General features: G+C 37.5%; 1 protein-coding gene across 1 annotated transcript in view; it reads left to right on the top strand.

The window, feature by feature from the left end:
• Positions 1-27,500, top strand: part of LOC144967647 (homeobox protein cut-like 1) — a 359,614-nt gene that overhangs the window by 309,943 nt on the left and 22,171 nt on the right. Inside the window, exons 7-13 of the mRNA XM_078905166.1 lie at positions 9,872-9,938; positions 15,689-15,737; positions 16,264-16,470; positions 20,478-20,552; positions 22,115-22,221; positions 23,103-23,269; positions 26,086-27,240. Of these exons, the coding sequence (XP_078761292.1) occupies positions 9,872-9,938; positions 15,689-15,737; positions 16,264-16,470; positions 20,478-20,552; positions 22,115-22,221; positions 23,103-23,269; positions 26,086-27,240 (1,827 nt within the window). The remainder of the gene's footprint in view (positions 1-9,871; positions 9,939-15,688; positions 15,738-16,263; positions 16,471-20,477; positions 20,553-22,114; positions 22,222-23,102; positions 23,270-26,085; positions 27,241-27,500) is intronic.

The following is a 27,500-nucleotide window of genomic DNA, read 5'->3' on the forward strand; positions in this document are numbered from 1 at the left end:
AATTTAAAAAAAGGTGGATTTCTATTTAGCTTAATTTTAAAACCCAACCAATTTTTTAAATTTTTTTTTTGCGCCTTGGGCTTTTCCCATTTCCCCTTAAAAATTTTTGGGAAAAAAAATTAAAAAAAAAAATGCTTTAAAAATGGGGCATTTTAACATAGATAGTTTTTTTCAACTACATTACCAAAAAAAATTTAAAAAACATTAGTTTTTGAAACAAACACCCCTTTTTAATTTTTTTGTTCTTTAAAAAAATGTAATTAAAAAAGGCTTTTGGAAAAAAAGGGAAACCCCGGAAAAAAAACAAACGGATATATTGGGAAATTCGGGTTAGTTTAAAGTTAAAAAACTCAAAGAGAAAAGAGGGGAGGGGGGAAAAGAGAGAGAGGAGATGAGAGGGGAAAAGAAAGTTTTAAAAAAAGCGCAAAAACCCTAAACGGCTAAAAACGTTTTTAAAAATGACCCCAGGGCCCAACCAGCCCCACACAAAACAAATTTTGAAAGGGGACGGGGGACGTGACGCCTGTGGGCCCAAAAATTTTCCCTTTAAACCGGGGTCCAAAATTTTGCTGAACCATGAAAAATTGACAAAGTTGAGACAATAGGGTGATATGAGGGTGATATGATAGGAGGGGGACGCTGCACTGTCACAACTCCCTAATCACCTCCCCTCCCCTAGAGACGTCTTTACGTGAGATTAATAACCACGGTGCAAAAACGAGAATTTCAATGTTTCGAATCGTTTATTTTATATATATATATATATAATATATATATATATATATATATATATATATATATATATTTTATATATATATATATATATATATATAATATATATATATATATATATATATATATATATATATATATATATATATATACGTGGACGCCTGGTAATAAAATACGTGCAGATACATGGGATGTACATGTCCAGTAACGATGATGTCTAATAACTTTTCTAACCCCCCACCCCCAGTCTTAAAGGATATTATAAGCCGGAGTAGGGGGGGGGGGGGGGGGGGGGGGGGGGGGGGGAGTTGAAGAGACGAGAGAATGTATCCTGAGATAGATAACCATTCTAAAGGGTTTGACAGGCAGACATATATCACCTGCAAAATTATGGACGTTCCATCAGCTGTAAACCGTTCATGACTTGAGCGACTTATTTATTACACTGTATGACTGGATGTATGTATGTCTCTCCCCCCCCCCCCCCCCCCCCCCCCCCACCAACACCACCACTGGCTGCTAGTGACTGGGTAATTAATTATCATTTATAATCTTATGCAAAGGACGTGTGTGCAAGCTAAGCGGTGCAAAGCAGGCCTGCGAGCAAGACAAAGCGGCGGTCAGCAGATAGATATGATGACGACGACGATGATGATGATGATGTGCGCTTGGTTCAGAAACTCGCAGCATTGCCATCTGGAAATATTATAACGGACCGACACACAAACCTTTGTGTAACTTTGAACGTTTATAGTCTGGTTGATATAGTTTAGTGAAAAAATTGCTCATGAAGATGGATGGCAAAATAAAAGACGCGAGTGACGTCAACTTCGTTGTAACTATTTGAATACAACTCAGGATTTTTTTTCTTCTTTCTTTTGGTGGTCTGGCCTTGTTTTTTGGCGTAATTTTATGGTCAATGTCAGGCTATGAGTTTACGAAGGCTACGGTCAGGTTATACGGAGGTCAGGCTATGAGTTAACGAAGGCTACTTACAGTCAGGCTATGAGTTTACGAAGGCTACGGTCAACGGCCAGGCGATGAGTTTACGAAGGCTACGGTCAACGGTCAGGCTATGAGTTGAAGAAGGCTACGGTCAACGGTCAGGCTATGAGTTGACAAAGGCTACGGTCAACGGTCAGGCTATGAGTTGACGAAGGCTACCGTCAACGGTCAGGCTATGAGTTTACGAAGGCTACAGTCACCGGTCAGTCTATAGACAGATTGCGCATCAGGGCGCTAACGGGGCCGATTAGAGATAGACGACGATTGGGATTGTTTGGAAGCTTTAACCCTTTGCCCACTAGTCATTATGACATCCGAAATGCTATCGCCTTCTACATCTACGCCAAAACAGAAATAGAGGGTGGAGCCTACCATGATATAACATTTTATGGAGCCCTAATTTCGTCATATCAGTTCTGTCCACTGACAGGTGGGTGAATATCGCTTTCCAGAACTTGTGTCCTTATATGAAATTCTGAGTTTTGACCAATCAACGATTGCTCTTTTGATAGCTCGCTTGTCAAAATGAGTCAGCTCAACCCTTGATTTATGTACAGGCATCACAGGCGGTATATGTTGTGTAACTTCAAAGACCACGATTGACCGAAAGCGATGAATGGAAGCCATACTGTGGCGTGGAGAACGAGGTCTTGTATGTATAGTTACGTCATATCTCAACGCTCGTGAATTCTTAGTACGGCTGGACTCACAATCAAAACACGAAATATGTGTTTTAAACTCTTGAATCAATCGAGTTACATCAGTGCATTCGTCTCATTGAGAAATGAAAAACGATATATAAATCAAGAACATCGACCGGAAAACAAGGAAATTATCATAAAATTATAAAATTTGAGAAAGCTGTTTTCAAAATCAAATCTATTACAAAAAAGGTTATTTCTAGATCGATTTTTATGAGACAAAGACAATTTTTCTCCACTTTTCAAGCTGATTCCAACAATGAGGTTTTCAAATTTATCGCGATAAGATTATTTGTCATTATTTTTTTTTAATACCCAATTGACTGCTCAGGAAATGAATACGTAATCCTTGGCGGCTAGCGAGTAGGTGTTAAATTTTGCTTACCCTTTCCCACGTAGACGCACACACACACGCACACACACACACACACACACACACACACACACAGAGACTTATCGTCGTCTAGCATCCTATCGTTCGGCTCGACGATTAAAAGGGGTTCGTATCGTCGCTAAAATAATTACAAAATACATATATTTAAAATATATTTATAGTAATGTGAATTAAATATTTTAATGCTCTAATATATCAAGAATGATCATTATTATGATTTATTACGGTGTGAATTGAATTAGACCTTTAAAACTGAAGTTTAATCTGACACCCTACTCGCTGTTACCATTCGAGTCTAAGTTGTAATAAGGCAACTTTGGCCAGAAGTGAAAGACATACATTGTGTGTTCAGTCTGTGTGTGTGTGTGTGTGTGTGTGTGTGTGTGTGTGTGTGTGTGTGCGTCTGCGTGGGAAAGGGAAAGCAAAATTTAACACCTACTCGCTAGCCGCCAAGGATTACGTATTCATTTCCTGAGCAGTCAATTGGGTATTAAAAAAAAATAATGACAAATAATCTTATCGCGATAAATTTGAAAACCTCATTGTTGGAATCAGCTTGAAAAGTGGAGAAAAATTGTCTTTGTCTCATAAAAATCGGTCTAGAAATAACCTTTTTTGTAATAGATTTGATTTTGAAAATAGCTTTCTCAAATTTTATAATTTTATGATAATTTCCTTATTTTCCGGTCGATGTTCTTGATTTATATATCGTTTTTAATTTCTCAATGAGACGAACGCACTGATGTAACTCGATTGATTCAAGAGTTTAAAACACAGATTTCGAGTTTTGATTGTGAGTCCAGCCGTACTAAGAATTCACGAGCGTTGAGATATGACGTAACTATACATACAAGACCTCGTTCTCCACGCCACAGTAGGGCTTCCATTCATCGCTTTCGGTCAACCGTGGTCTTTGAAGTTACACAACATATACCGCCTGTGATGCCTTTACATAAATCAAGGGCTGAGCTGACTCATGTTGACAAGCGAGCTATCAAAAGAGCAATCCGTTGATTGGTCAAAAACTCAGGATTTCATATAAGGACATAAGTTCTTGAAAGCGATATCCACCCACCTGTCAGTGGACAGAACTGATATGATGAAATTAGTGATCCATAAAATGTTATATCATGGTAGGCTCCACCCTCTATTTCTATTCTGGCGTAGATGTATAAGGCGATAGCATTTCGGATGTCATAATGACTAGTGGGCAAAGGGTTAAAGCTTCCAAACAATCCCAATCGTCGTCTATCTCTAACGGGACCCGTTGGCGCCCTGTCTCGCAAAGTCAGTTATGAGTTTACGAAGGCTACGGTCAACGGTCAGGCTATGAGTTGACGAAGGCTACGGTCAACGGTCAGGCTATGAGTTTACGAAGGCTACAGGCTACGGTCAGTCTATGAGTTTACGAAGGCTACGGTCAACGGTCAGGCTATGAGTTTACGGAGGCTACGGTCAACGGTCAGACTATGAGTTAACGAAGGCTACGGTCAACGGTCAGCCTATGAGTTAACGAAGGCTACGGTCAACGGTCAGCCTATGAGTTAACGGAGGCTACGACACGAGGCACGGATGTGGAATATCATCAGCTATTAGTATATTATTATGATTATCAATTAGTATCCCCTATCAGCGTGTACGTGATTACATACCCAGACTACCTTGTCGTTAAATATCTCTCAGTGTTATAGGACAAAACCACGTGACTTTGTGACGTTAATGATATGGTTGGCCCCAGGGGGTGGGGGGAGGGGGGGGGGGGGGTTGATTTCGTCTCGACGTGGGTTGAATTCTAACTAAAGGGAAATTGAGAAACGTTTATCGTGTTCGTTATGTTGTATATATTATTGTCGTCTATTTTATTTTTGTATTTTTATTACATATTGTTTTTTTTTTGTTTTTGTTTTTTTTTTGTTTTTTTTTTTTGTTTCATGTTGTTTTGTTTGTATTTTTTTTTAGTTGTTTTGTTTTTTGTTTTGTTTTGTTGGAATAGATAAAGTTGTTGTTTCCACTGCTGGCAAACATTTCACCATGACCTTCATCATCGTAACTGATTGCCTTACATGAATCTGTGTCTGTCTTGTGGTAGAAACCGATCCATTCCCGTCTCTCTCTCTCTCTCTCTCTCTCTCTCTCTCTCTCTCTCTCTCTCTCTCTCTCTCTCTCTCTCTCTCTCTCTCTCTCTCTCTCTCTTCCCCCCCCCCATATGCGTGTGTATTAATGTACTTTAAGATGCATTGTGTCTAGGAATGTGTGTGTGTGTGTGTGTGAGGGGGGGGGGGGGGGGGGGATTACTGATTGAATATATTTTATAGGTAAGAAGGAAACAATATATATATATATATATATATATATATATATATATATATATATATATATATATATATATATATATATATATATATATATATATATATATATATATGTATATTGTCATAACTGATACTATGTTATAGGTAATCTTGTACACGTGGCATTTTTATGCCTCTTGGGTGGACACGTAATGTAGTTGTGTTGTATCCTATGATATTTGGACTGGGTTTTTGTTGTTTGTCAAAGCACAATGGACAGGTTAATCCAAGTTGTTGTTTTTTTGGGAGGGTTTTTCTTTCTTTCTTTTTTTTTTTTTTTTTTTTTTTTTTTTTTTTTCTTATTCTTTTTTTATAATCAAAGCTCAAATTTGAGACGAGTCTCAAGCCAAGTGTTGTTTTAGCACACAATGTCGGTGTTTTATGAAATCTTTATAATATTACAGACAGTGGGGGTCCTGATTGCTCAGTTGGTAGAGCACTCGCTTCTTACGCAAAAGGAGACCCGAGACCGATCCCGGCTGAGTCGAGATTTTTTTTTTCTGACTCCCCCTGTCCACCCAGTTGGGTCTGTTAGACCTGGCCGAAAGTACTCTGCGATAGACTAGTGTCCTATCAAAAGGATAGCAAGCAATTTGCCGTACCGTGGAAATACTCGTATTAAAGAAGAAGAAAAAAATGACTAGAAAAAAAATCCTTCAAATATCGATGGATTTAAATCTCAAACTTTGGATTTCTCGACGTAAGCATTCTGTATGTAAGTGGATTTGTTCACAAACATTTTTATACTGGAGGAAAGGTGGTTAGTTTGTCATGAAAACTGACCAGCTATGTCGTGTCCACGAACAATACTGACTGACCTACTCGGTGGTGATGCCAAACAGTAAACAGATTCTTGTCTTGATTTGTTCTTGGTGCACACATTGACTTTGCATGATTTGAATTTATGTAGACCATACAGGGAGGGATGAAGGATTCTATTTGTTCCCAGTTCCCCTTTGTCTTACTTTCTCTTGGCCGCTTTAATTGTATATCTCGAACTTTTTACTAACCCATTTTCTTTCTTTTTACTGGCGCTGATATGACCTTATTGTGTTGCAAGCGCCGTAAAATCCTTAAAATCAATCAAAATAAGGCTGTTTATGATGGGGGGGGGGGAGAGAGAGAGAGAGAGAGAGAGAGAGAGAGAGAGAGAGAGAGAGAGAGAGAGAGAGAGAGAAGAGCGTTATAAATAGCTCAGGTATTGTTGTATTGTTTGTCTAATAATAGATTATATGAACTTGTATGTAAGGGAGGTGCCGACATGATCGTAATATAAATGCCTGGGTTATGGATTGTGTTGATGCTGGATTGCTCTTGTACCTAGAATTCAATCTTGGCAGTTGCAGAAATGATGTATGGGAGATTCATAATAACGATAAATATTATATTATAATAATATACTGTTATCGGGTTGTTATCGGCTATGTGGTCTTTTGATATATCACTCGCTCTCGGGATAGGAAGCTCCTGGGTTCGAGCCTCGCTCGGTGCATAGTCTTTACTCACAGTGAGTACCTGGCCGTAAACAGCGTTGTCTATGTCGAAAAAGAAATTGTAATATCGCCTAACAGGGCGTCATTTAAATCGATCGATATTTGAAGGACGAGGTTTCTGGCCGTTCCATAACCTATAATACATCTGATATGTATACTTGCCATCTGTACACAGAATACTGTCTTTATGTGTTTGGTGGTCATTTTGATACAGTTATCCATTGTTAAAAGATTCCTTTTTTTTTTGTTTGTCCCAAATTCTTATTTTCTGACGTTCTGATTCCACTTTTGGAATGTGAAGGGTTGGTACGTCTGTGTTAGTAATCAGTAAGTAGGCTGACGGGATGGCATATATCAGTCCTGCAAGGGTGTGAATTTTCCGTATATTCACGGAATTCAGCATGTTATAAACCCTCAGTATATTTTCCAATCATCTGCTAATCGGTAACAAAAAGTAAATACATCGTCTTTTTACTGGAGTTCAGCACTCAGAAAGGAATTGGTCTATATGTTTGTGTAAAGTTTAGAAAAGTCTTGCCTCGTGAATTTTGGCAACCCTGGTCTTGATACTAAAATTCGTAAAGTACTACCCGAGTTTTATTGGATTTTCTTTTTCTTTTAAAGGTCACATCAAATGAGTTGTGGAAAATTGGTAATACATAGTACTAAAATTGACATCATTTCTCATTGAATGATGGTCTCTGGTGGTGATGGCCGTGGTGATGGTTGTGGTGGCGATGATTGGAATGGCAGTCTTGCTGTTCTCTGGAAAAGACCATATTTAACAATTTGGCCAGAAAACTCGTCCTTCAAATATCGATCGATTTCAATGACCCTCTCATCTTGGGGGAAAAAAAAACAACTCAATTCCCAGGTTTGAGTTTATTTGTTTATTATTTTTTGTTTTGTATTGTTTTGTTTTTTGGGTTGTTTTTTTTTTGTTTTTTTTTTTTGTTTAAAAATGTTTTGTTTTTTGGGGGGGGGGGGGGGGGGAGGGGGGGGGTCGTGTTTTTTTCCCCCAAGATTACCTAGGGTCATTTAAATCGATCGGGTTTTGAAGGACGAGTTTTCTGGCCAAATTTTAAAGTATGGGTTTTTCCAGAGTACACATAGTGGTGGTGGTTTTGGGTGATTACCACAATGGTGGGGACAATGATCATCATGATTACGATGGGAGATCGTCAATGAGAGAGAGAGAGAACTGGGACAAACCAAAGTCCTCACGAAGTTATTGTATTGTATTCTTGTCACATTATTTAGTATTATTATTGAGAAACGAGGCCATGGGTTGAACACTGTTCTATCTCCCCACTCTCCTCCCCTCTTCAACCCCCTATCCCCAAACCATTCCAACATCGTCACAATGTATCATCATCATCAGCATCATCATCATCATCATCATCATCATCATATTGACAATGAAATCGTTGATAGTTGTCTATTGTATCGTTTTATTTGGAGTAACAGTTACTCCTCACCCCCTACCCCCACCCAAACAATTCCAACATCGTCACAATGTATCATCATCATCATCAACATCATCATCATCATCATCATCATCATCATCATCATCGTCGTCGTCGTCGTCATCATCATCATCATATTGACAATGAAATCGTTGATAATACAGTCCATTGTATCGTTTTATTGGAAGTAACAGTTCGTAATGGGACCGATTTGGCCTGGGGTTTATTGAATGAAGGGGAATGGAGATGTCGAATAATATTGATTTCTGTCTGTCTAGTATGGATATCTAGATTATTTATTACTCAAACTTTCTATTTTGAATGTATAATGTAAGCATTTGAGTGTATTCCTCTTTGTTGGATTTTGTGCTTTTGTCCGGATGAGACTTATAGGTGATCTCAAATTAAGTACATGCTCTTGGAATCTACATCTGATCCCTATTTGTTCCCAGTACCCCTTTGTCTTAATTTCTCTTGGCTGCTGTAATTGTAATTCTAGAACTTTTTACTACCCCATTTTCTTCCTTTTTACTGGCGCTGATATAACCTAAAATGTGTTGCAAGCGCCGTAAAACCCTTAAAAACAAAAACAAAAACAAACAACTCAAACTTTCACTATTCTCACGTCATCTGAAAATGAAAAGAAACTGTTTTCAAAAATTTTGCCAGACAATTCATCCTTCTAAATATCGATCGATCTTGCCACACACACAATAAAAAACAAACAAAAAAAAAAAATCGTTTATTAAATCCCCAAGTGTGAGAGAGAAAAAAATTGCATTTAAATCGATGAATATTGGAAGATAGATTTTCTGGCCAAAAGTTTTAATACGTTTTTGTTTTTGTTTTTCCTCCATAGTTAGTACGACATGACTGAAATCGTTCACAGTTTTGTTTTTTTTTTTTAATTATTGTGTCGGTTTTATTTGGTGTAACAAGTTCATAATATGGGAAATATTTTTTTGGCCTGAGGTTTATTCATTGTCTGAAGTGATGATGGTGAATTCGAAAATCGTTTGGGTTGGGTTTTTGTGTGTGTGTGTGTGTGCGCGCGCGCGTGCGTGTGTGTGCGTGCGTGTGTTCGTGTGTTTGTGTGTTCGAGATTCACTTTTATTGAGTAAAGAATGGGTTGGGGTTTTTTAAATCACAGAAACATCAGATTGGTGGGGGTGAGGGGGGGGGGGAGTTAATTGTGTGTGTGTGTGTGTGTGTGTGTGTGTGTGTGTGTGTAGTATGTATGTGGCCATTTTGTGTCTTAATACAAATGAAGAGCCGTCGTTTACTTTCTAATCAGTCAATCCCGTACTCTGGATTAAAAAAACACACATTTTAAAATTTTGCTAGAAAACTCGTCCTTCAATAAATATCGATCGTTTTTAATGTCCCTCATCTCGACAAATACGTTTAAACCTGGGACTTCGCCAAGTCTTCCTTAAATCTCGGGTTTGAGAGTTTTCGTTTGTTTTTGTTTTTTTTTGTTTTTTTTTTTTTGTTTTTTTTTTTTTTGTTTTTTTCCAAGCTGAGAGTAATTTAAATCGATCGATATTCGAAGGACCAGTTTTCTTGCTAAATTTGTTTTAATATTCGTTTTTCCAGAAAACGACAGAGAACTGGGGAATGGAATACTGTCATTCTTATTACAGATTACATCCATTTTATTTTTAAAAACATATTCTTATTCAAATATCACCCATATTTCCAATAATTCTTTTCTTTTTTTTTTCTCCAGCCTTGGACAGTGTCAACTCTGAGTTGTTCGAAGTGAAATCCAAGTATGACGAAGCCACATCAGCAAAGTGAGTTGTCTTTATTATCATATTATAGATAGTTCGAAGATGAAGTCACTCAGGTCTTAGTTATTGTTTTTTTGCCATCCGCGTGAGTAATTCTCACTAAACTATATTGACCTGACTATAAATGATCATGGTTACACACAGTTTTGTGTGATAGTATGTGCTTGGCTAAGAAGCTCAAAACATTGCCACCCGGAAGTTTAACGGACCAACACACAAGACGCTGTGTAACCATGAACTTTTGTAGTCTGGTTAATACAGTTGAGTGAGAATTACTCACAAACGCGGATGGCAAAAAAAAAAAACAAAAAAAACAAACAATAACTAAGATCTGAGTGACGTCAACTTCATACTATCGATACTCAATAATATTGTCAATGTAGAAAATGTCAAACGTTCTTTCTTCATATTTACTTATCTACTGAGACCCCAGGGCAACAGCAAAGGTCCTCCACTCCTATCTGTTTTGAACACTCAAAAGACACGTACCCTTGTGTGGAACACAGGCATTAAATCGTCCCTCTGTGGTGCAGTGGTAGCACGTCTGTCCGATAATCAGGTCTGAGGCTCGATGCCCATTTGGGGCAGGCTGCATGTCCGAGATTTTTTTAATTATATATTTTTTTTCTCTCTCTCTACCTTGTCCGGAACTGTTTCCTCCAATCCTGTCAGTTTTGGACCATTCTTGAGTTTGTGTCTTCCACCCAGATCTGCCGACTGCAACGAAAAATTCGTGGAATTACGAAATTTTAAATCCAATTTCAGAGGTTTCTCATTAAAACTTATTGAAAATGAAAGCTGATGCCAGAGTGCATAATTCTAAGGATTTTAAAGTGTTAATTTAACCCTTATGAGATACATGAACCCAGTCAGTTCTAGATCCCTAATTCTGTGCATAATAATAATAATAATAATAATAATAATAATAATAATAATAATAATAATAATAATAATAATGATAATAGCTGCCAACCGTTCCGTTAAAAACGGATTTGTTCCGTATTTGACCTCCTGAGTTCGTAAGTCCGTACTTTTAGTTCAAAATCCGTATTTGTAATTTTTGGCAAATTGTGGTAAACAAGGCATGTAAGCCCAATGAATTATTATTACTACTATTGTTATTGTTATTATTATTATTGGCGTCCAGTCGGAGATGGTTTAAAATCAACACAGCATATTCTCCATTCCTGTGTAGCTCTTTAATTTGAATTATGCCTCTCGGTCATAAATGGTTTTCAACAATTAAACATATATATATATAACGCCTGTTATTCACTAAAACCTCTCGTAATGTATTGGAGATTTGCATAAAATATGCATATTAGCCTCGAATATACTATTAGTGTTCTTAGACCTTATTGATACTTTCCTTATTTGTTACAAATATTATTTTAATTAAAAATAAAATTAAATCAACATCTTTGATTGGAAGGTAGTCAATCAGAGAATCGATTGCTTATATAGATTTAACATTTCAATGATTATTTCCCTTTATTAATTTATGAAATATAAGTTCAATCTATTTAAAGCTACCGTCTTGATCTGATTATTATTATTTTTATTTTTTTCAAGCAAGCTTTTGTAACGGTTTAGGTTCAAGAGAATTAGTATACTCCATTTTTAGGTGTGTTTATCTTGTCAAAGTAAAGAGGTAGGAATTCTCCAATATATTTTTATTTTTCGATAACTACTATTATAGTGTACTACTTAAAGACCTTTATGTTGTATGAAAGAAAATTATATGCAATTTCCTACTTTTAAGCCAATCTCCCTAATTTTTGCCCCGAAACGCCCTCTGAAGTGACTTACCAGGTTGGCAGTTATGCTTTTCTAAACATCCTAAGTTATTTCATTTCTTTTTTACAATTGTGCTTCTTGTGTATTGGTCCTTATCAAAGTTGAGGCAGTTGAAGTCTTTCTTTATATTGTCTGTTCTGAAATTTTGATCTCATTGTGGAAAGTGTCATTTCATAACGATTCAAATGAGCTGGAACTAAACCGGATAATTTAGCAACATTTGGACTAGCCTCTGTTATCTTAAATTTGTTGGTGTTAGTAGTAGTAATTAAAAAGGCTGACTTTTATATGTTGCGATTCGATGAAGGGGGGGGGGGGGGGGGGCAGGCACACATCGCACATCGTCCCCTCATCCTGGGCCAAATGGGCCTTTCTTATTTTATTTTTGAAAAGTTGGCAGCTATGTTTAATAATAATAATAATAATAATAATAATAATATAATAATGAATATAAGATAATAATGATAAATAATGATATAATAATAATAATAATATAATAATAATAATAATAATGATAATAATAATAATAATAATAATAATAATAATAATAATAATAATAATAATAATAATGATAATAATAATGATAATAATAATAATAGTTACAAATCAGTTCTAGTAGGCGGTGCCAAAACCCGCTGTAATTTGACTCAAATTGACTTCTATTATCTGTCTTCCTCCTTTGTTTTCCATCAGTATCTCTATCTCTATCAACCACGGCGTCCCTTCCCCTACAATAACGGTGACAACAACAACACCCTAATTTACTGCCAAATATTATCTGTCTCCTTTCTCTCATCCTGTCGACCCATCGTCAAATTAAACTTCTACCCCTATCATTCATTCACATTATTATTATTATTATTATTATCATCATTATTATAACAACCACCCTTCGTGTCCTCCCCCCTCCCCTGTCTGTCTCTCTCCGATTACCCCATATCCGCTTTGAATTATTTTAAATGCCATTTTATGAAAATTGTCACTGGTCGTCCATAAATAAAAGCCGAACACGCCATCAGGAGCGATTCAATGAATGCATAGGTCACACGATATCAACCCCCTAATTCGGCCATCATCGGCAATCATCGGTAATCGTCTGCCATAATCAGCCCCCGATCATTATCGGAGCAAGGCACCCCCCTAGTTTCGAAATGTCGCCAGCATCAATCAGAGAAAGAGGAGAGAGGAGAGGGAGGGGAAACGGCTGCTGGGGGTGAAAAGGTTCGCGCAGGAGCAACGAGAAAGAGGGGGGAGGGGTTGTTTCACCCCCCCCCCCAACCTTCGATGTATAACCCGATGGGTTATAGCTTAGCTATTATTTATTATCACATTATTGTCATTATATATTATTGTTTTCAAAATCGTTCTATAATCACGGCTGCTTTTGTTCTTTTAATGCTCGCTCGACGTATCGAGTTCACCAACTGTTTTTGTCTTTTGTGTGAATTTTATTGTCGGAAATGGCACCCAGTTACGTGTCGTTGTAAATGTTAAAAAAAAGGACAACGATTTTCTCTTTTGATTTTCCACTATCATATTCCGCAGACAGTTTGTCGGGGGGGGGGGGTGTTTTTTTTTTTTGGTGTTGTTGTTTGTATGTTTGGGTTTTTTTTTATGTCTTGGGCGGCGGTGGGGGGGGGGGGGGTGTTTTTTGTTCAAGGTTTGTTTGTTTCTTTGTTCTTTTTTTGTTTTTTGTTTTTTCGGGGGGGGGGGGGTTGTATTTTTTTGTTTTGATTTGTTTCTTTTTTTTTTTAAGGGGGGGGGGGGGGGGGGCGTATTTTCTTTTTGTTCTTTTTTGAAGGGAGAGGGGAGGGGGTTGGTTTCTAGCATTGTGGACTGGCATCTCCGTTATTCTATATATAGATGTCGATAGCCTTTCTGTCAACAATTTCAGCATAGATATCTACCATGTAAAAATATATAAAATGCCAATTTGCGTTGGTCATTCAGTCTCATTTAATTTCTCTCTATATATAATAACGTATTGGCATTAGCGATAGCCATTGGAGAGAGGGGTCGACGTGGATGGATGGATTATGGGTCGGTGGGTGGGTGGATGGATGGTGACCACTGCGGGGTACTGACCGTCGTTCAATAGATAATTGGTGGGCTGATTATAACGTCGACGTGCTGGAACCGACCACGGAAAATGACTCTAATTGGCCACTGCCATCGTTAAGTGGTCCTCGTAGTGTTATGCCTCTCTTTTGTATATCTTCTTTCTATCTCTCAATCCCTCCCAGTCTCTCTATCTATCTATCTATCTATCTTATCTATCTATCTATCTATCTATCTGTCTATCTATCTATCTATTATCTATCTATTATTATTATATATATATATATATATATATATATATATATATATATATTATATATATATATATATATATATATATATTAATATATATATAATATATATATATATATATATATATAACCATTAATAGATTGATAATAGTGCTCAACTTTTGGATAAAAAAAAGCTATTCATAGAATAATTCAAGTGTAATTTTGTTCAACTTCCTGGTATAAGTTAGAATTTTTTGTTGATTCTCTTTTGACTCATTATGTATTGTTTGTCAATTACACTCGAATTATTCTCTCTCTCTCTCTCTCTCTCTCTCTCTCTCTCTCTCTCTCTCTCTCTCTCTCTCTCTCTTTCTCTCGTCTTGCACTTCCAAACGCGAAAATCGTAAAATACCAGGACGTTTATATTGCTCAGTGTCCTCTATGTTGTTCAAAATCGTAAAAGCTCTTTATCTCGAGTCCCAAAAACAACAGCAAGTATGGTGAGATCAGTAAGGGTGCTTACATTTTTTTGTTTCAATGTTGACAGCGACGAAAGCCGTTACCGGTTAGATACTCATTTTACACCTACGTGAAATGAGAAAATGTCAGTAAAGAGTTACTTCTAAGAATTCAAAAAAAATTTGCGCTGCGCAAAAGTGGACTTAGAGCCGAGTGCCTACCTATTTTGTGACATTGGTAATTTCAGCTCACACCCGGCGGGTGGTTGGATGGGAGCATCACCCTTGAATCATATACCTATGATGTTCGCATAGGTGTACGATCCGATGTTGATGTCGTTTCTTCTTCTCTTTACTAGCCTATCCTGCTTCTTTGGTTTGTGATTGTATTTTTGACAGGGGATATTTTTTTTTCTGTAAATCTTCTGCCTGTTTGTTCTTGGTTATTTATAATTTAGCTTATGATATCTTTAGGTTATGATTTTGATTTACATTTGTACTATTTTTGTTAGATTGCTTGTTTTTTTGTTTCAGCGGTCTCTCATATAACCTCAATTGTGTTGGAAGAGACCTAAAGCAACAAACAAACAAACAGCTCACACCCAAATCATGGGCACGGCTGGGCAGTTTGGGGTGGTTACCCAACCAGGCGTTACTTTTACCGATATGAATCCAAATTAGATCGATATTCATTATATTTGGTTACCCCCACCAACCTTAGACTTAGGTGTGTTGAGAGGTTGGTGAGGGGAGGGGGGGGGGGGGCAGGGTAATTATGTACTTGAGTGGTGTAGTAGTTATCCAAGAGGAATATCTCCACACGGTGCTTGAGATCTTATCATAGAGAGAATAACCTGTTCCGGTTTTTATTGATTTCCGGTTTTGATGGAGTTTGTTTTTTTTTTGTTTTTTTTTTACTAAATTTTTATTTTTTATTTTTTGGTCCATTAGATTATTTAATATTATAATATAACAATTCTTAGCTCATCATTTTCATCATCATCATAATCATAGTCGTCGTCATCGCCAACGTCATTATCAAGTTAATTATTCTATAAATGTTACAAGATGGTGTCTTAAATATTTTGTTGTACCAATTATTATTATTATTATTATTATTATTATTATTATTATTATTATTATTATTATTATTATTATTATTATTAATTATTATTATTATTATTATTATTATTATTTTGTCTGCCAGGTCAGATGAAATGGAAATGGTGATGGCCGATTTGGAGAGAGCTAATGAGGTGAGTTTTCGTCTTAGTTTTGTGATAAGTGTCGATGTCGACCAGTGACATCAGAAGAAGAAGAAAAAAACGTACCACCCCAAATAAATCCCGTTATAGTTAACAAAGAGTCTCAAGCCAACAGCAATACTTAACACGTAGGATAAGAAGCTTGTCAGGCAATATGTATTTATATTCCATTTTGTTTCCCATAACTCAACAACGCACCACTCAGAGGGGGCCTCGAACCTTGAACCTATGTAGGAAATATTTGTTTTCAGACTTATTTATATTAATTATTTTTATGTGATAAAAAAGTTTTTGGCGAAAACAAAATAAATCTGATTTTCAGGTCAGAATCCTGATTTTTTAGATTTTATTTTTTAAAAGGGGGTGGGAGGGATATTAAATAACCATCAAATCGTGGTTTTCCGGCAATTTGGCTTGGCAGCTTTGCACAAATTTGCAAAACTCGTACTGTTTTTTAACTTGTTTTGTTTTTTAGTTGTTTTTTTTTTTTTTTAACCTCATCTATAATTTTCCCCAGAGAGCTGCCAACGCAGAAAGACACGCCGACCTTCTAAAACAGCAGCTGGCGGCAGCCACCGAGGCTGCAGCAGGAACTAACTCAGCCACGGGTCAGCGCGGGTCGGACACGGAGCAGTCATCGCTGACTGCCTCGGCCTCGGAACAGGCTATGGACATCCTGAGGAGATCCACGCTGGAGGTTGAACTTGCCGCCAAGGAGAAGGAGGTGGGTTGATAAGATAGGATTTTAGCTTCATCCTTTCTTTTCCTTACCAACCATTTTCAGAATTTTCCCCAAAATTTCACACCCACTTAACACAAAAATATGTTGTTCTTAATCAAACAGAAAAGCAATGAATACATTCTATGCATGATATTGATCAGTAAAATGAACTCTACAATACAGTGTCACGTTTTTATGGCTACGACAAAACATTTTTCTTTAAATTGTGTGAGTTACAAAAGAAATCTGAATGATAAAAGTGCTGGTTGGATCGTAACGAATGTGACGATTTTTCTATGGTTGGTAAAGAATGGCTTAATCAATCCTCTTGGGACTTAGGACTGCAACAATGCTCTTAGAGCGTACCTTGTTCTTGGCCAGCTTCCTCCTTTACTACTACTACTACTACTACTACTACTACTACTACTACTACTACTACTACTACTACTACTACTACTACTACTACTACTACTACTACTACTACTACTACTACTACTACTACTACTACTACTACCACTGCTACTACTACAATCACTAATACTACTACTACTACCACCACTACCCCCACTGCTACTGCGCTATGACTCATATCTTTCTCCTCTTTTACAATAGCGCTTCAACTCTTTCCAACGTTTTAAATGAAAACAAGGATCTTTTAATTTTTTTTTTTTTTTTTTAGTATTTTGTTTTCTCCATTAAAAAAAAAACAACTGAAGTCCTGCTCCCCACCAGTTAATGAACAAAAGCTTTATCCTGGCTTGATGTGATTGATTAACCGATAGTCTGTCCCATCGAGCGATAGATCGATAAATCGATGGCCCGTTTGATTGATTATATCCCTGCGCTCTCGTCGATACTTCAACACCCTCCGGGGAAAGTTGTAGTGGGGAGGGGGGGGGGGGGGGATAAGCCTAATCAGGACTTGTTATGGCTTACATGTACACTACTCTGCTTCCCATAATAGTAATGATAATAATAATGATAATGATAATAATAATGATGATGATAATAATATAATAACCACCATGTGTGTGTGTGTGTGTGTGAGAGAGAGAGAGAGAGAGAGAGAGAGAGAAGAGAGAGAGAGGAGAGGAGAAGAGAGAGAGAAGAGATGTTTGAAGACCAAAAAAAAAAATAATAATAAAAATAAATTTAAAAGCCCCACATTCGGTGACAGGGAGTCCCTTGAGGCTTGAGATGGGTGACAGTTATTTGAACAGGGTCGTCCTGAGTCTTCCCCGTTGAGTTCGGATGGTTGGCAAATCAATGACGATACTACTAACACTGATCGATCGATTGGATCTGCTAACCCATTGATTAATTACCAGCCACCCCCCCCCCCCCCCCCCCCCCCTTTTCCACCTCTCCCTTGTCAAATGTCAATCACCCTCCATCCATCCCAACCTCTATCAATACCCACCTTCTAACCCCCTCCTCCCCTGCTAATCAGCCCCCCCCCCCCCCCTCTCTCTCTCTCTCCGCTATCATATTCTCTAATCACCCCCCCCCCCAATTTCCCTCCATTGGAAGAATCCTTGTAATTGTAATAATAACAAATCCATACACCGTTCAATCTTGTTCTCAACCTCCCCCCAACCCCTTATAATTTTCCAACAAGGCGTACACGATTCACACCCAATATTGAGTTAATCCATAAAGGCCCGCTGCGCTTCTAAAGCGATCCGCCAGTCAGCTAATTTATCACCAACCCCCCTCCCCCCTTCTATCCAAATTCAATCCATCCATACATCGATGCTAGTGACGATGACGGCGTTGACTGATAACCCGTAGCTACCCGCCTTGTCAGTCTTGAGTGAAGCCTTCGACAACTTGCCTCGCATGCTGTGCCGCTACTGCTGGTTGTCGCGCAACGTTCAATTATTTCTCTTTCACCGCTATCGTTGATCATTTAAACAGAAAGAAGTAGAAGAAGAAGGAAGAAAAAATCGACTTACAGGATTTTGATTATGTTGTAACAATTTCAAGGAAAGTTGTGGATCTGTGTGAAACCAACCGTGACGGAGATTGGAGTTTTGTTTGTTTTTTTTTGTTTGTTTTTTGAACTTGTGGGTTTTGGATTTGTCTTTTTGTTGTTGTTGTTGTTGTTGTTGTTGTTGTGCAATCCGGAGGATTTATGACATAAAAAAAAGTAATTGTTTCGTTGGAATTTTATTTTTCATGAATCCGATGTCATAAAGTGCATCTCTGGGTGAAAAATTTAAGAAATGAGTTTTTAAAAGATTGAACATTCTTGGATCTTCCTGTGAAATTATTAATAATCCCACTAATTACGTTGTATTTTGAAATCACGCAAACCCTATTCTTTTCGTTTTTTAAATAATTTAAATATTTATAAATAGTTTTATATTTAGTTGATTGTTTTCGGTTTTTTTCTTGGTAAATCATAGGATTTTAGATAATTACCTTATGTTTTGTATTTTTTTTTCTTTTGAGTGGGTGGGGGGGGGGGTGTTTTTGGAGTTTTTCTTTTCACTTTTAAAAATTTTGTTTCCCTAAAATAGACGCAGGATTTGACATTTCCCTGGATAGTTTTTTTCTCTTCATCGGTTGTGTCTGTGTGTGAGGGTTTGTTGTATTTTCTCCTTGGAAGAAGCCCAGTAGACGATGACCTATTATCATGAATTCCCCTGGCCTCTCAGACGTTCGTCACGTGTTAATAGGAGAATAATGTGTCGTCCGCCTTTTTTTAATTCCATCTTTGGGAAGCATCGAAATCAGTGATAGGAACTACGACGTAGACATGGCCGTGTCAGAGACAGCGACCACGATGTTGGGATCGTCTGCTATTAATTTGTTGTTGTGGTTGATTATTGATGTTTGGGATTGACTTGGATTTCAGTTCAACCCGTGTCGCTTTCTCGAGTTCGTGTAGTAAACAACTGCTTGGACTGTCAGAGCACGGCTATCGACTGCTAGCAGCAATTAACTACAGACATGTCGAAATTCTTTGATGACGTTAAGGTGGTGATTGGTTTTGTTTTTGCTTGATTTTTCTTTTAGTGTGTCTGGGTGTGTGTGTGTTGGTCTCTCTCTCTCTCTCTCTCTCTCTCTCTCTCTCTCTCTCTCTCTCTCTCTCTCTCTCTCTCTCTCTCTCTCTCTCTCTCTCTCTCACACACACACACACACATGGTGGTTATTATATTAGTGTGTGTGTACGAGAGGGTGAATCAGCCACACAGATTGCATGCGAGTGTGTGTGTGTGTGTGTGTGTGTGTGTGTGAATTTAAGTCTTGTTTATTTTATTTAACCGTTCTTTTTTAAAATATCAAAATAAACCCAATTTAATATTTCTGTCATAGATTTGTTTCTTCTGTTTTATTATTTGTATTAGAATTTTAAATGACAGTTATATTATTTTGATGATTAGATAACAATAATAGTAATATATAATATAATATTATTATTATTATTATTATTATTATTATTATTATTATTATTATTATTATTATTATTATTATTGTAATTTTAATAATAATATTAATAATAATAACAATGATAACCTCAAAGTGCTTTACAATATCACTTGACTAACGACTAACCGTAACTAACGACTAACCATAAACTGTAAACCAACAGACCCATACAACAGTTACAGTCGCACACACTAACTATGCATGGTTCACACAATAAAAAAAAAACCAACAATATAAAGTGATATTTGACAAATGCAAACCCAAAACAAAACAATGAACGAATCAAGCAGAAAACACCTTCGATTACAAAAAAATTAATAATGTTATAATAAGTGCTGACAAAATTCTGTTTAGATATGAAGTTGACGTCACTAAGGTCTTTGTTATTGGTTTTTGCCATCCTTGCTTATGAGTAATTCTCACTAAACTGTATTAACCAGACTTTGAACGTTCTGGTCCGTTATACTTCTGGATGACAATGTTGTGAGCTTCTTACCCAAGCGCATTACTGTCACTATATTGTTCTTTATTTATGATTGGTGATTTGATAATTCAGTGTGTGTTTGTGTCCACAGATTGGTCAGTTGGTGGAGGACGTCCACAGACTTCAGGCATCCCTCAACAAACTGAGAGAATCCACATCAGCTCAGGTAAACGATAATATACTCTTATATTGTGTTAATAAATAGCATGTGTGTGAAAATATTCTACAAGCATAGACTGGATATCAATGGGAGCGATCTATAGTCATGTATTCGTCCAACCGAGCCATCAATCACGTGATTTGGAGCTGTCCAACGATTGGACATTTCTGAACAAATGCAAACACGCTGCTTTGTTTATGAAAGTTGTAAACATACCCATGTGTCAAGCTGAACACAATGACCAATCATAATGTTAGATAGTTCAAAATCTGTGAACACTTTTCACTATATATGTCACTTTGATACTATACTTTGATAATATTTTGCAATGTGACCAATGACCTCGCGCACATGGAAAGTTAATATAGATCATGCCCATTGTAATTTAAATACAAATTTTTCGGGGTGAGGTTTCCTCCCATAGTGGACACGGAGGTACCTACTTGCTGTGTCGTCCACCGCCCTATATCTGTTTTCTAACTTGCTTTGTCTTTGGCGTGGAATGATGGTGGTTTTGTCCTGGCCTTGACTGAGTCCTTGGCTGGGAGGGAAACAGTCGATTGAATAGTTATTATTTTGGGAGATTTTTTTTTTCCTTATAAATCATCTCTGTGTTATGTACTGTTAATTTGTTTTATTCTTAACATATGATTTGTAAACATTTGAGTGTATTCCTCTTCGTGGGGAATTGTGCTGGTGTCTGGGTGAGACTTCTAAGTGATCTCAAACTAAATACACTGATAGTGTGCTGTTGGAATCTAAATCTATTCCCTATTTGAACCGATTCCCCTTGTCTAACTTTTCCTCAAGTCCCTTTAATTGTACATCTAGAATGTTTTTTACTATCTTCCTTTTTACCGGCGCTGATATGACCTTAATGTGTTGCAAGCCCTGTAAAACACTCAAAAACCTAACATCCACTCACAAATCCATTAGTACTCACTCATGAATATGCATTACCATCATGGAAGAGTAAGGCAGCATTCCATGTGACTACGGTCACTGGAGAAGCTGAACATTGATTTCCACAGCAGGTAGAGTTTAGAAAATAGATATGATTGAACGGTTTCTGTGATTTGATTTTAGGAGTAAAAACAACAACAAAAAATGAGTAAAAAATAAACTGAGAAATTCCTAAACTTCATGTATTGGTTCATTTTTTAGTCTTAAAATAAGATAAGATATACTTTATCGATACTGAATGGGAATTATCATAATGTTACACCTAATTCATCGTTATATTAGCACAGATTTATACACTGTCATGAAGTAATCAATGAAAATACGGAGCTAATTAAAAACACAATGAACATCAAACATAATAGAAAAAATGTTCATGAAATATACAAGCAATGCTATAAAAATCGGGGCATGAAAGTAGAATAGAGTTGTAATATAATGGATTTGTAATGTAAATAGAATAGTGAAAATAGATTGGGATGGATTGCACACAGCTGCCAACACCAGTTGATAAAAAGTAAAAATAAAGCTGTGTTATTTGAATGTACAAAATTGTATCTTGTGTCCATTGATGAAGTGTTTGATTTGACATGTCATCCATTTGCCAGGTGAGCAAGCTTGAAGAGGAATTGAGTGCCAAGAGTGCAGCGTTCCGTGCCCTAGAGGAACGATTGAGGACACAAGAAGACTATGAGGAGATCAAGAGGGAATTGAGGTAAAATGGAACATTGTCAACCAACCCACTGTTAATTTTTAATGTTTATTTTTTTTTGGTTTTATTTTTGTCTTTTTGTTTTGGTTTGTTTTTTTTGTTTGTTTTTTTTGTTTTTTTTTTTTTTTGTTTTTGTTTTGTTTTGTTTTTGTTTTTTTTTTGGGGGGGGGGGGGGGGGGAGGGTTGGGTTTTTTTTTACTTGGCCGCAAGGGGGGGGGGGGTGTTTGGCTTTTAATATGTTTTAATTTCATTTTTTAAGTACTGTATGGCTGGGACTCCATTGTTAATGTGTATGCTTGCTGATATCTCTCTCTCTCTCTCTCTCTCTCTCTCTCTCTCTCTCTCTCTCTCTCTCTCTCTCTCTCTCTCTCTCTCTCTCTCGGCCAGGCGGTGGGTGTCGTATCAATTGAATCCTGACTTTGGCTCTCTGACACAGTGATATTTATATTCTGTTTTCATCGGACACGTCTCTAAACCGTATATTTCTCATCATTATTGATACAAGTGCCCGCTCCACACTTTCTCTGGATTTTATTTATTCCAAACAATGTTGACTTACTTGACTTATGCTTCTTGGCTCATGGCGAAGCATATGGCCTCAACAGCACTCTTCCATCTTCTCCCGTCCTTGGCACAGACCTTTGCCTCACTCCAGGTAAAATCGGAGATGCACAAATCTTGGCGAAGGCTTCTCCTCCTCCAAGTCTGTTTTGGAAACCCCATTTTTCATTAAGTGTTACTCGTAAAATGCTTTGAGCATGTTTAGTGGATATTGTGTTTTTTTGTTGTTTGATTTATTTTTTTTATTTTTTGGGGGGGGGGATTCTACTTCCAAACACATAACATTGTTTGTGACATGTTGTATCTGTGACCCATCCACACAGGGTGCTAAAATCCATTGAATTTGCCGGAGGAAGTGGCAGCAACCAATCCGAGAGTGAAATGGCATCGGAGACAGACGGCAAGTCCCTGGAGGTTCTTCTGCTGGGCAAAAACAAAGCTCTTCAGGCGGAGAACACACATCTGAAGGTGGTCAACTCGGGATTGGCAGGTAAGTTGGTAACACTGTCTCCAAGAAAAAAAAAAAAAAAAAATTTTTATTCTCTATTGTCTTCTGGCACTTTTCTACTCACTTCATATCTTGTTGTTACCAACATAAGTGCCTGCTCCACTCACTTTTCTGAATTAAAAATTCACCCCATACACCGGAGCATACTCAATGTCTCAATCGTTTCTATGTTATATGTTTGTGATGAGAATATTGGCTATTAAGCTTAACTGCTGGTCAAAATTACTTCGCGATGGTGGTGAACGAATCGGCGATCTCAAGAAGTGGGTGAGAGAGGGATCTAGAAATGACTTTGGGTTTGAAACGAATATTTTTGTGTTCGTGGATAGCTCACACGGTAGAGCCACGCTCTCACCTGCCAGGCGGAGTTGTCGTACCAATAAGGTCGCAGGTTCAAACCCCACCACCGCCGCGAAAAAAATTTTTATTCTCTATTGTCTTCTGGCACTTTTCTACTCACTTCATATCTTGTTAACACTGTCTCCATGTCTCTCTACCTATCTGTCTCTGTCTCTCTCTCTCCCTCTCTCTCTCTCTCTCACTCTCTCTCTCTCTCTCTCTCCTCTCTTTATCTTTCTCTCTATCTATCTATCTATCTATCATCTCCGTCCCCCTTCCACATTGCTCCTATTTGCTTATCCTCACACATATTGAGTTATGTCTTATCACGAATGGACGTGTTTTCAGGTCTTTGGATCAAGAAATAAGAAAGGGACAACACACTCCACAGAAAATCTTACTCTATCATTATCGCACACATTAAAAAGAAAATCAATATCACAATTTCTCATGCATTTTACAAAAATATTTTCGCCTTTATTCCTGAAGAAGAGAAAAATAATTTGATTAATCGGATATTATTCTCATAAGCAGGAAGGACTTTTAAAATAATTATTGAATAGAAAAATGGAAACACTTGCTGATGTTTGTACTTGTTTTGTATTTGCGTTTTTGTCTGGGTTTGTTTTTTTTTTCTTTGGTTTGTTTTTTTTTTTGGGTTTTTTTGTTTGTTGAAAAACCGTTTTAAAATGAATAATATCTTATCTTCTTATCTGTCTCCTTGTAAATGGAATTACATGTGTGTTGTTGTATCTTATCACGAAAAAAAAACTTTTATTTAATGTTTCACCTTGCAAATTTTATTTTGTGTGATGATGTATGTATATGTGCAATTTCCCCCCAATTGTAATGATGATGATGATTCATTTTTTGCATTTTTATATTGAGGTTATCAATTAGGTTATGTGGGTAAAGAAATGTAATTGTCGTCGCAGTGAAAATAGTAGTTGTTGTAGTGGTAGTAGTAGTAGAAGTAGTAATAGTAGAAGTATTAGAAGTAGTAGTAGTAGTAGTAGTAGTAGAAGAAGTTGTAGTATTAGATGTAGTAGTAGAAGTAGTAGTAGTATTAGAAGTAGAAGTAGTAATGTAGTGGTGATAGTAGAAGTAGTAGTGGTAATAGTGGTAGTAGTAGTAGTAGTCATCGTGGTAGTGGAAGTAGTAGTAGTAGTAGTAGTAGTAGTAGTAATAGTGATGGTAGAAGTAGTGGTAGTGGTGGTAGAAATAGTAATAGTAGTAGTAGTGTTAGTGGTGGTAGTAGTCGTAGCAGTGTTAGTAGTAGTAATGGTAATTGTGGTGGTAGTAGTAGTAGCAGTGTTAGTAGAAGAATGGTAGTGGTGGCAGTAGTAGTAGTGTTAGCATCTATGATGATACCAGTTTAAGGTGTGTAGTTGACTTGGGTTTAACTTTAGGAATATTGATTGATGGTGGTGGATCCATTCAAATAGAGCCATTGCTTCTTGTTTTCAAAAGAAAATTGATTTTGTTTCTTTTTTCAAAATTCAAATCAAAGTTATGAAAAAAAACGGATTGGCCCAGGACATACAACACCCGTTCAATAATAGTCTGGGTTGTTTTGTTTTTTTATCCTGAAATCACTTTATACCAAAACTTAATCCTGGTGTATTTTGTAGTGTTTTGGTAGCTCATTAGATGTAAAAAAAATTCTTTTTGTTTCATTAACTTACAAATTTTAATTATTTTTTTAAAAAAACGTTATTTGTTGTTAAGTAATGTGATATGCCAAGCAAGGTGTAAAAACGTCAACTGATTTTATTTTTTAAAATTTTGTTTATTTTTTTATGACATTAAGTTTTAAAATCTATTGAAATTTTTGTTGTTTTCTTTTTTTCCTAATGAAAATCTATTTTTAATGTAGGAAAAACAATTTGGACTCTGTTGTTTGTTTCATGGCTATTTGACTTTATGTTTTGTATCGACTTGAATGAAGCTTGAATTTGTGATTATACCTTGGAATATTCAAAAACTGTGACCAGGGTTTTTAACAACAAAAAAAAGAAAAAAGAAAAGAAAGAAAGAAATTTCAAAAAGCTTTCCGCCATATTTGCATGCAGCTCTATTTGTTGTGATTTTCTATCATTCTGCTTATGAGAATAATAATAATATTGTTTTCCTCCTGTCTTTAGTCAGTTTATGAGTCAGTAAAAAAAACAGCTTGTGTCAAAAGCGTTTCCTGTATGTATTCGAAATAAATACGATTAAAAATCTTCAAAAACAAACAATGGCTGTTTCATAATTTATGTGGAGTTCTTGAATGTACACGTCTCAATTTGCTGGAGTACCCTTTGTTTTCTTATTCTATCAGGGAATAACTCTTCATCCATCTCAAAATAAAGTTAAATGTTTATCGAGTTTTTTGTTTTGTTTTGTTTTTTGTTGGTTTTTTTTTTTTTGATAAAGAAGGATCATTTGAACGTTTTTTTACACCTTTCTTGTTGCAGATCACAGTGTCACCAACCCACTATCCCCTAACACAACAGCTACTACCACCACAAACACCATTCCTTTAACCACATCCACCACCACCATCACTTCTAGCAGTAGTAGTATGGCGATTAACAATAGTAGTAATAGTAGCTCTAGCAACAATAACATTAGTAGTGGTACGGCCCGAATGGCCCACGGTGTCCCCCCAGCCTTCCATAGGTCCACCTCATCCTCTCTATCATCACCTCCACCACCACCATCTTTTCCTCCAACATCCTCACCATCATCAGCATCCACGCCAGCCAGTTATTTCACCACAGCGTCAACAGTGCCGTCGTCGTCCCCATCCCTGCCAGTAACATCCTCATTGTCGCCTTCACAAGCGGTCGTGTCCTCGGTAACGGAAGACCTCGCCACCATCGCCACCACATCAGCATCATCCCCATCCGCAGCTACGACACCCACGATGTTAATCAAACCAGAAGCACCATCGCCAGCTTTAAGGGTCACACCCCTCTCCTCTTCGGATGCCTTCCCATCGACATTACCCGGCCACGAACTGTTATCGTCGTCTTCATCGTCATCATCATCCTTTTCCAGCTCAAGACATCACCGGCCACAACCGACCAGCACTCCATACTCGGGACGCACATCCCCGGCCTCGTCGTCGTACGAGGTGAAGATGTCTCCCAGTACCCCAACACCTCCTCAAATGCCTCACACCAACGTGCCTCTACCACCCCAGTCGTCGTCAATCTCCTCCACCCCAACCACCCCCCAGTTACTGTCCCATCACCACCCGTTGGACCCCCACCACTTTACACCGCCCATTCCTCCATTTTACCCGTTCCAGGGCAGTCCCTTCCCCGCTGCTTTTCTCCCCTTGAACATGGTCAAGGCGGAATCAAACTCACCTTCGTCTGTCGGCCTCGACACAGGATACGTGGCCAAGACCGTACGGGAATTGCTAAGCATCCACAATATCGGCCAGCGGCTGTTTGCCAAACACGTTTTAGGCCTTAGTCAGGGGACGGTAAGCGAATTGCTCTCCAAACCAAAGTCATGGGATAAACTGACGGAGAAGGGAAGGGAGTCCTATCGCAAGATGCACTCCTGGGCTACAGATGACGCAAACATCTTGGCTCTCAAAGCCATTTCTCCCAAGAAAGGTGAGTTGAATTAAATTGTATTCATTGCCTTATCACAGGTTTCAAGATTAAATTATGAAAAGAATAGTAGGTTTTAGTTTTATTGTTCAACCCTTTACCAGTCAACTGCCGTACTCAGTCCACAAATTGTCCAGAAAACTTGTATGACCTCAAAAGGTAAAATGTTGCCTCCCGAATTGGCAACCCCTGCCTCCCGAATTGGTAACCCCTGCCTTTGGGACGAAAATCTTGTCAAATCCTATCTGGTTCATAGTCTTTGG

Source organism: Berghia stephanieae, chromosome 3 (genome assembly GCF_034508935.2).
Source record: "Berghia stephanieae isolate SIO BIC M18660-M18661 chromosome 3, UCSD_Bste_1.3, whole genome shotgun sequence".
NCBI lineage: Eukaryota > Metazoa > Mollusca > Gastropoda > Nudibranchia > Aeolidiidae > Berghia > Berghia stephanieae.